General features: G+C 46.7%; 1 protein-coding gene across 8 annotated transcripts in view; it reads right to left on the bottom strand.

The window, feature by feature from the left end:
• CRB2 (crumbs cell polarity complex component 2) overlaps positions 1–12,379 on the bottom strand; it is a 50,170-nt gene that overhangs the window by 17,843 nt on the left and 19,948 nt on the right. For 5 of the 8 annotated variants that reach the window (XM_065853982.2, XM_071817376.1, XM_065853981.2 and 2 more), the window contains 5 exons: positions 5,123–5,824; positions 3,190–3,385; positions 2,870–3,009; positions 2,226–2,408; positions 1,176–1,289 (listed from right to left, as the gene is read on the bottom strand). In XM_065853982.2, coding sequence (XP_065710054.2) covers positions 1,176–1,289; positions 2,226–2,408; positions 2,870–3,009; positions 3,190–3,385; positions 5,123–5,824 — 1,335 coding nt within the window. Of the gene's footprint in view, positions 1–1,175; positions 1,290–2,225; positions 2,409–2,869; positions 3,010–3,189; positions 3,386–5,122; positions 5,825–5,964; positions 6,277–6,350; positions 6,409–6,434; positions 6,506–12,379 lie in introns of those variants that run through there. The other 3 variants (XM_065853984.2, XM_071817378.1, XM_071817377.1) reach the window with 3 other exon arrangements.

Below are 12,379 nucleotides of genomic sequence, written 5' to 3'. Positions count from 1 at the left end.
AGTCTAAATTAGGAATCCAAAGCAAACGAGATAGGGCAGAAAACCCCACAAAGAATCCAGCCCAGTTACAGGAGGTGTTAACTAGGCGTTGATTTGAGATTCTGGGAGAGAAAATACCTCTGTAATGGGTCTGCCCAGGAAAGAGCTGAACAGTTGCACCAACACAGCCAACACTACAACCACAGAAGGAAAATGGAAACTTTCCCAGGCAACACAGGCCTCAGGCGGCCCCCGCAGTGCCGCTGCCTGCTGCTGCAAGAAGCTAAAGGGTCGAGGTTTTCTTCTGCCTTCAAGTTTTTCTTTTTCCCACGAGATGGCAGCCTGGTAACACTATGGCAAGGTTACATCCACCTCAAAAATACAGAAATACAAGATTTTGCTGAGGGCTGCCTTTCATATAAACAACCTTTGGTGTTAAATTGCTCAAAACAGAGAGCACATGTGCAATTTAAAGATTCAGAAGATGAGGTTTAGGATCAGTTAGCAGTGTACATTCCCAACAGAGTTGATGTGCAATATTCACTATCTCCTTGTTTCTCAGCTAGAAAACTGAGACCCATTAAGGTCAGGCAGGGCATTTCTGTAAGAATCCAGACTCCCCATTCCCTTGTAAACAGAGAAGGCTTCATTTGCTCGCATGACAAAGACCTTTTGACCTCCTAACATAGCAGATCACTGCCTTCAGCCAAAACTCGCTGGCTCTTATCATCCAGGGGTGTCAGGGAATGGAGATGTTTTACAGATGTTTTATGTGCTGGTGATCCAATCTGCTACAGTCAGTAGCTTGTGACAACTAGAATGTTAGACACCCCTTTTTTAATTTGAAGGCTTGTTTTGTTCACCTTCATAGAACATGTATAAAAAATCCCCACAGTTCCCCCAGTGAACTTCACTCCAGGATACAGATCCCCCAGCTATTCTGATCTTAGGCTCTTCTAAATAGCTGATCTCATGTCTCAAAATCTAGTTCATGATCTACCAGCTGACACGATCAAAATCACAGAGCCTTCTCACGGCATTTGAGCCCTGAACTGCAGACGTCCCACTGCTGCGCTCCCCGCAGTTCACCTCAGCAGCCTGGGCTGCCCGGTGCTGCTCTCCAGCCCTGCAGCAACGCAGCAGCTCAGCGGTAACCACAAGAACCTGATTCCAGCCACCCCCTTCACCAGCATTACCTGAGTAACCCGGCAGGCAGTGACAGAGGAAGCCATCAATACGGTCCACGCAGAGCCCTCCATTCTGACACGGCTGGGACTCACACTCATCGATGTTCGTAAAGCAGGTCTCCCCTTTAAAGAGAAAACACGAAGAGGCATCTTAAGTGCATGAGTGCATCAGTGAAGGAAAGAATCTGAATGACAACTGCATTCATGACTTTTGCACTTGTTTTCTGTCATCTAAAAATGCAAAAGAATTTCTGTGTCTCTCCGGACACTCTGGTGAACAGATACCATCACCAAAACAATCAGGGAAAATGAAGTACAGAAAGGTCGAATGATTTTCCAGTGTCATGAAAGGCAGCAGTGGCAGGATCAGGACTTCTGAACCATTCCCATCTGTGGAACAGTGGACCAAACTCTAATTTTTCTCTCAAAAAATAATAAAGTATTATTGCTTAGCTCCTCCTAGCAGAGGATTTCCCCAGCTGTTAAACCCAGCCTCTTATACATGTCCATAAAGCAGGGAAAGGGTGATATTTCAGCTGAACATCCACAGAGCTTCTAGCTCCAAGAGCAAGATATCAAGAACTCTCTTCTCATACCCACGCTGATTATACAGTTGCTGTCATGAGAGAAGTCTCACCAGGAAACACCTACAATAGTTAACTGGGACTCCAGGGAAACAGTTTCCTCTGAAGAGGAGTTTGACAGATATCCTGTAGGGATGAATTCCACCACATCACGAGAGAGTGACAAAGAGAAACCACCTTGGCACCTGCACAGCCAGGGGGCATCCATCAGAGCACTGGGAAAGCGCAGAGGCTGCTGCCTCAGCCTCCAGACAGGCCTGCTGGGCACACAGGGCCACTGGCGCAGCTCTCTGCAGTACATTCACACAGCGTGTGAACAGAAGCACGTTCCTGATGCATCACGCTGCAGCCCTCTCTGAAGTACCAGTCATTAAGTGATTTGTGTTGCACAGATAACATTGCTCCACTCCCATCTGCTCAAACCACGCAGCACCTGTCAGGTGGAGACAGGATGAACAGTTTCTGCAGTGCTTACCTGCAAAGCCTGGCTGGCACCAGCACAGGAATCCAGCTGCTTGGCTGTAGCTGAAATTGCTGGGGAAGTCAGGTCGTGTTCCGTAATGGGCTGGGTTGGATCGCTCGAAGCACACGCCTCCGTTGTGGCAGGGATTTGTCGCACACTCATCCACATCCTTTTCACAGTGCTGCCCCGTGTAACCTGCCAGGAGACAGCAGTGCCAACACCACCCACAACTTCACTGGAACCAATCTCCCAAACACTGTAGCTGAACAAGACCCAGAAGACACTGCAGCTCATCTAGCAGGGAGTCCCACGACCCTCCACTTTCTCCATTATGTCAAATGCAGGAGCCAAATAATCAATTTGCAGGAAAGCATTAACTTGTGACAGAAAACACATGATGGAAAGAGGTAGAAAAGAGAAAGACAATCTTATGGCTGATAATCAGGGTGCATTTCCCAGTAACAAAGTCAACTGGATCCTGGGATGGCCTGTAAGGGGCAGCAGTGGCAGCCTCACTGTTTCAGACAATAAAACAAACAAAAAATCACACCGGACCCTGCAGCATCATTAATTCTTTACCTTTACAGCAACTTAGCACACGCTCTCCATTGCAGCGTGCCTACATGTCAGCTTAGCAAAGCAGATTTCCAGCCTACCTGGCCAGCAGGCACAGCTGTAGTGTTTGATTCCTTCCACGCAGGTGGCCCCGTTCAGACAGGGCGCAGAGGCGCACTCCAGGATGTCCAGCTCGCAGTGCTCCCCCTCGAAGCCTGTGTCACTGCAGTCGCAACCGTAGCTGTGGGGCAGCAAAACAGAGCAAGGCATGAGCTCTTAATCTGACTGCAAAGCCCAGTACGAGCAAAGAGCAAATGAAGTTGTGATGTACAAAACACTAAATCGAATTCCACAGGCTGCACTAAGCAGACCTTTAGATCAGTCCTGGTATCTAATTGCCCGAACATCGCTGATTTCTCACCTGTTAATAAGGTCTAGACATGTCCCGTTGTGCTGGCATGGCTGGCTCCCACATTCGTTGATGTCCACCTCACAATGGATCCCTTGGAACCCTGGTGCACAGGTGCAGGTGTAGAACCCAACGTGATCATTGCACAGGGCCCCGTTCTGGCAAGGGTCTGAATCACATTCATCTATTTCAGTGTCACAGTTCACACCTTTGTTACAAAACAGAGAAATATCTTTGTTACAAATCTAGAAAAGTATATTTGTGCTGCCTGGACTTCTGAGCTCGAACCACAAAAGCCACATTATCGACCCAAACTGGCCAGCATAGCGATCTGTTCTCACTTTGCCATAAGAAAATTGGGAGCTCATGAACAGTATGTGATTCTCACAAATTAAGGACCTTTAATTTTTATTTGCAAAAAATGTATTTTGTCTAGACTTTTGGACTTTAGTCTTCTATCAAAACTAAACAGTTTCCAGTATTTGTGAAGCTTTAGTCTCATTCGGGTTTGTTGAAGTAGCCAATTAGTCAGCACTTCACAAATAACATCCATAAAATCTTGACCTTGCACACAGCTCTTAATAATCTAGTGATAGCTGGTTTGGTTTGGGATCCGTGGCCTGGCATCACCTCCAAACCTCAGTCATTACAGTGGCACCTGCCAATCCACCTAATCTCCCCTTCTTGGCAAAGGCTCCCCGCACAGCGGACAGGGCCATCCTAATCCCGACGGAATGTGGGCCCCCTAATCTGCCCTTCAAACCCGTCAACACCCACGCAAAACTTCCTTCCCCCAAATTCCAGCTACAAGCACCAGGAAACAACCTGGCCTTGCCAGCCTGTGGCGATGAAACCTCTGGATGAAGCACTAGATCATAAGGCAAAGCCTCACATTTGGCATTGGAATAACTCGGAGCACAACAAGCAACTCCAGCTGCCTGGGTCATTTGTCACTCCCTTGGCAGGGGAATCCCACAATCCTAAATTGAGAATTCAGCATAAAGATAAAATAGAAACTGATTTGCAAAGACATAATTATGCTTGATACTTAAAAATCAATATTAATCTTAAGGCCTACACAGAAATGCTTTTTTTTCCCCCTCCTTCACCTCTGTTCGTTTTTATCAGTGAGTCAGCATCAGGGACGGCATGCCTGATGTTGTAACTTCTCATTCCACTGGTAATCAGCAGCATTCCTTGCAGCAAACTAACTCTTTAAACACTTCACTGGGTGACAAGGAGGAAGGCTGGAAGTTCCTGTGCTCGGTGGTACCAGGCAGACACGGCGCAGTACAGCTGCATTCCACTCCGATAAGCAGGGCTGGAGAACGGAGAACCCCGACTGCCTCCCTCACAGATAACTCACAGGTGGAGATTACTCTGAGTCACCATTAGCACAGATGCACAAAAAACCAGATACTTATTTCACATGCCAAAAAGCATTTGCCAGGCATGAAAGAATTGGAAAAGAAATATCCAGCTAAAAGCCACTTTATTCCAAAAAGACTACTTCCTTCAGAGAAATCCTGCAGCATGGGACAAAGAATTACAGGCTAGATAGGCAGGGATAAATTACACCCGGAAACACTAAGTATGTTTTCCTGAAAATAAATCTCTCTTCTGTATATCTCCCTTAATTTTACGCTGAGAGCTAATTGCATCTAGTACTCAGGTCTCAGACAGTCCCCTCACTTCCACTCTTGGATCCACATCTCTCAACATCCACAGCATCCATGGAAATCAAAGCCTCAACAACAAGCCATTGTTCACACAGTGCCAAACGCTCCAGAAATATCAGTTGTGCAACAGATTTAGTCTTATAGCTGTGAAACAACAGCTTTTCAGGACAGCTACTAACACTGCAAGACACATGAGGAGCAGCCAAAGTGTGGAACTCCAGGAACAGCGAGATGTAACCCAACCACTCAGAGAGCATGGGAGGTACCTGTGTAGCCAGGGACGCACTTGCACACGTAGTGATCCATCTCGTTCAGGCAGGTGCCGTTGTTCTGGCAGGGCCGGGACGCACACTCGTTGATGTCTATGTCGCAGTTGTGTCCTTGGAAGCCCGGCACGCAGAAACAGCTGTACTCGTTCAGCCCCTCTCGGCAGATGGCTCCGTTCTGGCAGGGGCTGGACGCACACTCATCGATGTCGTCTCTGCAGTTGGCCCCACCAAAGCCAGGCTGGCAGATGCAGGTATAGTCCCCAGGACCCTCGACACATGTCCCATTGTTCAGGCAGGGGTGGCTAGAGCACACGGAGCTTTCTGTTTGGCAGCCTTCTCCACTCGGTCCTGTTTGGCATTTGCAGGAATATCCATTTACACCATCTACACATTCAAAACCAGGATCTTTACAGGGGCTGCTCTCACACTCGTTAATATTAATGTTACAATCAACACCGGTGAAGCCAGGCTCACAGATGCATTCGTACTCCAGGAGTCCTGGAGTCCTGTTGCAAATCCTGTGGGCAGGACACGCGTGTTTAACGCACGCGTCATAGAGGAGTTCGCAGTTTTTGCCCATGTAGGCTACAGGCTCCACGGGGCAGGCGCACTGGTAACCCGCTTCCAAATCCTTACAGCTCCCACCATTTTCACATGGGGATGAGGAGCAGCCGCCATCATTTTCAGAGTATGAAGTTCCTGTTGAGAAAAGAGATGTCTTGTTAGTCAGCATTCGTAGCCTGACCACCACATACAACTCAGGGACTGCCCATCTAAATCCACCCTGCATGGGGCTGTTCCAGCCATTAGCTGAGGATTCTGGAGAATCAAACACTTACTACAAGGAACACAACACGCCTTCATACGATGGCAATCAGGAATTTCTTACTAAGTCGGGTGACTAGATGCCTGGTTTTCGGAGGCACTCACAAACCAACCACTTGACTTGTCCTTGCTTTTAGGTGCCATTTGCCCTTTTTGCTGCCTTCTGAATGTGACTGTGGGCCAGCGAGTGACAGGAATCGGTCTCTGGGAAACTCCACAGAGCTGCAGGTGGAGAGTGGGCAGTTACTCAAACAGCAGAGGCCTGTACAGCTCTGGCACTGCTCAGCACCCTCGGCCCTCACCGCGTCCCTACCAGTTGAGAAACGCTGTTTTAAGATGCCAAGTTCCACACTGAGGATTTGCCAGGATCACACACCAGCAGCATCACTTCTCAGCTGACCTCGTGCATTCTCTCATTCACGCCATCATTATCCCAGCCCATTTTTGGTCACGTTTGCCTTGCTCTGGTGCACCTTCTACACACCCAGTAGTTAATCTGTGTCAGTGGTTTTCTATCGGCTCGCTGCCCCATGAGCTCCTCAGTCTCTTTGTACCTGAAGGTGGAGGCATCCGGCTTTGGGGCCTGAAGGGGATTTATAGGAGACTTCGGTTTACAAAAGCCTGCCCTGCCCTGACCTCCCCCAGATTCCTCCCACCAAAAGACTGTAGTGTTTCTAAGTCTTCTTTTGAGGGGCAGCAGGGAGGGAGGCTCAGGGATTTAGACAGCCCTTCTCTTCCCAGCATCATCTCCGCAGCCCACCCCTTCCTTCCTCTCTCATGTGATGCTGGGAGAGCTGCTGAGCATTGCACTGTCCAGCAACCTCTTTATTCTGCCATCAACCCTTTTATTCTCAGATTCCCAGTCAGGCAGAAAACAAGATGACGGAATCTGCCAGGAATCTCTGTAGCAATTAAGAGTGGGAGCCCAGGAAACTATTTGCAAAAGAGCTTTACTAGGCAGGAGATGGGAGCCTTTGGAGGCTTAATGAGGAACCAGGCCCAGGCTGCAGTTCCACAGGCCAGGAGCACAGCCCGAGATAGACACCGAGTCCACTGCGCCTCCACAACAGCTGCTGCGATCCGCAGCAGACTCATCTGCACAGAAACTCACATTTCAACAGAATCACCAAGCACTGCCAGTGTTGCAGGCTGAAGTCATTTCAAAGACTACATAGATAGTTTTCCGCTTTAGTTGTAAGTACAGTCTACATGCTTCTTGCAATTAAACATAAAACATCAAATCCATTTGCTATTTCCTGGTTTTTCCAAGAAATGAAACAATATTTAAATAACTTCAAATTAATCTGTGAACTGCAGCTCGCAGAAAATTACCCACACGTTTGCCCTACTCAGTAGAGGTTACAGACGTATTAACAACACTAACTCCAAGATTATACCATACATTCTCCTGTATATAGCATGACTATACTAATACTGGAAAAAACATTCCCCAAGGACGAAGCAAGCTCCTGTGTATAACCCTAATACTCATTCAGTGGCAGCGCTAAACTTCCAGCTAAATAATTCCACAAAACACAATTTGTTCCAGAGTGACATCAGAAAGGGGGATTCCAGCAGTGAGAATGAGCACGACGCTTGCGATGTCCCCGACGTTAAACACGGAGCCTGCAGGAGTTCCGTGCACTGAGGGGTATCCAGACCCGGACCAGCGCCTGGCCCGAGAGAGAACACGTGTGACACTTTAGCTCTAGTTTTGGTATTTTCATCCATCAGTCCTGGGGCATACAATAATTCCTCTCAATTTTGGAATAATTATATGAATAGCATATGAACCAAATGCTAATAAGCAAAATGAATAAATTAGCTTTTCCTGCTGCACAACATACTACCCATGAAAACACGGAATTCCGACTATGCTGTTCCATGAAAATGGTGAAATTCAGGTCAAAGAACTTGTTGAATGACAAGAGTTTACAGTTCTCAACAAAAGTAGTTATTGCTGGATTAACAATGACACTTGGGATTGTTTCACATTTCACAAGACAACCATGAATCAGTGACGTTTGTAAGTGAAAAAAACATTTTAAAATATATTCCTGTCATCCCCTCCTGCAACCCTGCTCTGAGAGGAAACTGGAGAAGCCTACGGTTTCTTTGAAGAATATGTTCCAGGCATTTAGGGGTGGATTAGGAGGCACTTCAAAGGCTAACAGAGTGGCATATAAAGCACCCATTAAGCTCTGTCAAGATAGGTCTGGTTTTACACTTTAGAGGTAGCTGACAAAGACTTGCCCTAAAAGATGAGGTTTGTGACCTTTTGTAACACTTTTAGGCAAGCAAGCTGCATTATCCAGTTTTGTTTTAATAACAGGCTTTAATAATTTTATACTTTATACCTTTACTAAATTATCTTGTTGAAGGACAGTTTCAACAGCAAGTTTTCTAGCCATAAAAAGAGAAATCTGAGATGAACGAGGTGCTGGGCGATCCGAGATGCCCCGGTAGCAGTTGAGCGTCTCTCACTGCAGCGACGCGGGACGAGGAGGCTCTCAAAGAGCTGCACGAAGGTTTCTGTCCTTTCTTTAAAAAACAAACAAACCCCCTCAACTCTGCCTACGCAAATGTTGTGAAATCTCAGCAGTTATTTCCCTCCCAACATAAGTTGCATGGAAGTAACTTCTTGCACAATCTCTCCATCCTGATGTTATGTTGGCATTGCTGGCAGAAGGTTTTATTAGAGACCAATTACGAGTTGCTAAGACAAAAATACACAGGACAAGGAGCTTCAGTCATTTTATTACTTCACCGCTTTAGCATTAGTCACTGGCTTCTGGTTTTTGCTTTTCACAGGTTTGTTTTTCAAAGCCTTGGGAAACAGAGGATGGATGAGCCGAGCTGGGGATACACCCGACCTCACAGAAGATGCTCAGTGCCACATCTACATGAACCTCTCTCTCACTTGAATTTTAGCAGCTGAAGTTGTTGATTTCCAGGGTCCCCTTAATTGCCACCCAACCCAGGCACAGGGTACCTGAAGTTTCCGGCTCCTCACACTGCTTCACTGATAACTACCCTAAAGGTGCTCTTTATGGTCACTTAACATTCCAGCGAGGAAGCGGCAGGCAGGGGTTATCAGCCCAGAGATTCCCTTGTTTCCTTCAGACTGAAGGACAACTTTGCCAAGTGATTAATGTGGCTTTTGTGGGTTGGTTGGTTTGGTTTTTATTATACGTAAAGTGTTATTCAAATGGAACAACATCATCTCCACAAATACAAAAAAATTCTAAGCAGAGTCAGTGGTACTTAGTGAAAATAACCCATCTGTGAATACCTGCGCGTGCATGTGCACTGCACTCGGAGTTCATCTGCATATTTTCACTATCTGTTGTGTACAATTTCTCAGCAAAATGCTCAGGATATACTTTGGGAAAAGACTGCTTCATGCTTATGAGTATTTAGGTTTCCAAAACTACGACCCCGTCATGATGTATGAAGTACCTTTTGTGCATGGATTTGTTGTCGAGTTCCCTGACTTTCATGCTATTTTAAATCCTGCTCATCTTTCACAAAAAGGTACTGCAGGCTTCCTTCAGGTGCCCTACTCGCTACAACTGGGAAAGGACAGTTTACAACCAAGAGGTGAGAACACCAGGCTGCCCAGCAGCAGCGCCCTGCACCGCAATCACAACCGAGGGAGAGGAACCCTCAAACCGTGAATGCTCACGGTGCCCGCCCGACACGGCTCCAGCGGCCAGGCGGTGCCCTGCTGAGCACCGGGGCCAAGGGCAGAATGGGAACCCTCCATCGCAAGTATCAGGGTAACACAACTACTAAATAAACTCTGAATAAAGGAACGGAAAGAGTTCTGTCTCCATGACAACGGGAAGGCATGTGCTTATATTAGTAAATCCCTGCTGACCTCTGCTGATCTCTGCCTCTCCTGGTCCGGGTGAAGGATTAGTGCCAGGGTACACACCATGGCCCATTCCCAGCACCCACCAGGACCAGAGCCCTCAAGGGCCGTTGGCGCTGGTCACCCACCCTTGCTAACTCTGGAAAGATGATGGCAGAGTAAATCAAATCCTTCTTTAGGAAGTACCTTCAGTGTACCCATCCAGGGAGCACACAAGGCCCTTTCGGGTGACTTCATGCATTTCTTTGTTGACACAGAGAGAAAACCCTTCCCAGATCTACACCAAGTACCTGCTTCCTGATAAAGAAGGTAAAAAAGAGCATTACTATTAATGGATTTGATACAACTTGTAGAGTTTTGGTAGATAAAGCACTAAGCCCAGTTTCTGAGCCAGCTGTCAGTTCGGGTACTAGCTGAACCACCTCTCGGGAAGCCCCTGCACGTCGTTCAGATTTCAGCTTTTCCTATTTCAATTTTTAGATGGATATTGTGGTTTCATCACTTTCCAGCCTTCTTACATTGGTTTTCTCTGTTATTGCAGACCAACAAGTTCCAGACCACAACACTGGCATGCCAGGCTTTTGGTGTGACAAAGCTTTTTCACGGCAGAGATATTTCAGTCAGCTAGCGTAAAATATAAAGAGCTCATAAGCACCTAGACCACTGGACTTTCATGAAGACAGGCGTAAGAAGTGGCTCTGTTTCCCCTTGTGAAATTTGCATAATATTTACCCCCCCAAGAAGCAGAAAGCTGATTCCTGGCTCGCTCTCACCCAGTGAACTGCTAAAAGGTGCCAAAGGTGGGCAGCAATCCATACGGCTGAGCAGTGCCAACGTTATGGCCAGCGGCATTAACAGCATCATCAGAAATACCACTTCAGGGAATTAAACTTACTCTTAATACAGAACAAGTAGCCAGCTAAATCGTTTTCATTATCTGTCCACTGTTTTAATGCACATTTGAAGATGTAACTCCTATTATCATGCTGCTGGAACTCAGAGAAGGGCAGGAGCTATAAATCTGTTTTCTGATAGCACTGCATATATTGCCACAGTAACTCTTTGATCTTCTGTGCTTATGACACCCCCGTATTTTCCCTTAATAAACACTTCTCCAAGCTGACCTTCAAGGTTTACACATTCTCTGATCTCTCAGCTATTTCCACAGATCAAACACCGAGACAGGGGGTTTCCTGTGGATTCAGTTAACCAGACTGAATCACAAGCTTGAAGGTCCAATTCTTATTTAAATACATTGACAAGGAACAAAACGGCTGAAAAGCTTTTATGTCTTTGTTTCCATGTTTTGAAGTAAGATTTAAATTGTCTATAGGTCCCCGAGCTCATCTCAAGAGTTTGCATTAAAGCAGATAGCGAACTGCCAGGAAGGTTTGTCTGCAGGTGTCCTCCCTCAATAGGCATCCAAGGCATTTTCCAGGCCAAAGGTATGTGAATTACTGTGCTCACTGCTGGCTAGAGCTGTGGGAACAGCAATGAGTGCACACTCAGTTCTGCCCTCCACAATCTCCCTTAGAACACCACAGAAGAAGCTGAGGGCTATTCTGCCCCTGGCACAGACAGCGGCAGGAAAAGCGGAGTCACACGCAGTCTGATCCTCTGTCCCTCTGGAGTTTATTTCAAACAACTGGAGATCGGTGGATCTGGCTGCAGGATGGTCTTAGGGTTACGGGCAACCCGGGTGCAACAGGCCAGCCGGATGATCAGAACTTTCCCAACACATTTTGAACAAAGAACTTAACCACTCCATGCTTCGATGGCATTTAGACTCGGTCAATTACGAAAAAAAGTAGTCATATACCTCACAAGAAAAGGCATTTCCTTACAGCCTTAAAATTCTAAAAGCACTACTTAAATACCATCATTCACTATAGTTAAAATCTGATAGAATCCCCCTTTCAAAATAGGAGCAGGTGGAAAGACTCTGGAAATCGTTGCTTTCTGTGAGCTTTCCTGGCTGTACCAAGATGCGTCATCCACCTGCACTCCAAAAGAAAACCACATTCTCAGTAAATCACTCTTGAGAAAAGAGCTTCACCCAGCAGTGAAAACTATCAGTGCAATGGGCAAACAGCACAAATCCCCAGAAACACGCCAGCTCTGGCTGCCACACACCCAGCAACACCCACTGAAGCGGCCTCCCTTCTGCACAATGCAAAGCCACCATAATTGCCTCACACTCCAAACCAGTAGCTATGGTTACGAGATACAAAAGACAGTCCTGCTGCTTCCCCATGGCCAGAGGAATTCCAGGCACTTGGAGCGAATGCACTGGACAAAGAGGCTGGTACAAGAGAAAAAAGAAAAGACAAAACCCAAATGTAGTTTGACTTTCATAATCATAGTGTGAGGCGATGGGAGCAAAGGAAATGTGGAGAGGCTTCAGAGGAGGGGGAAAAAAACTGTTGGGGAATCAAAAGAAAAGTTGCAAACTTCCTCCAACTCTGCAAAAGTACATAAACTTCACCCACTAATGTGAGAAAATGCCAAATGCAGCAGATATTAGCAGAGAAAAGGCACTCTGACTCTATGCTCTG

The sequence above is a fragment of the Patagioenas fasciata genome, chromosome 20 (genome assembly GCF_037038585.1).
Source record: "Patagioenas fasciata isolate bPatFas1 chromosome 20, bPatFas1.hap1, whole genome shotgun sequence".
NCBI lineage: Eukaryota > Metazoa > Chordata > Aves > Columbiformes > Columbidae > Patagioenas > Patagioenas fasciata.
This window is presented reverse-complemented; position numbering and strand designations above follow the sequence as displayed.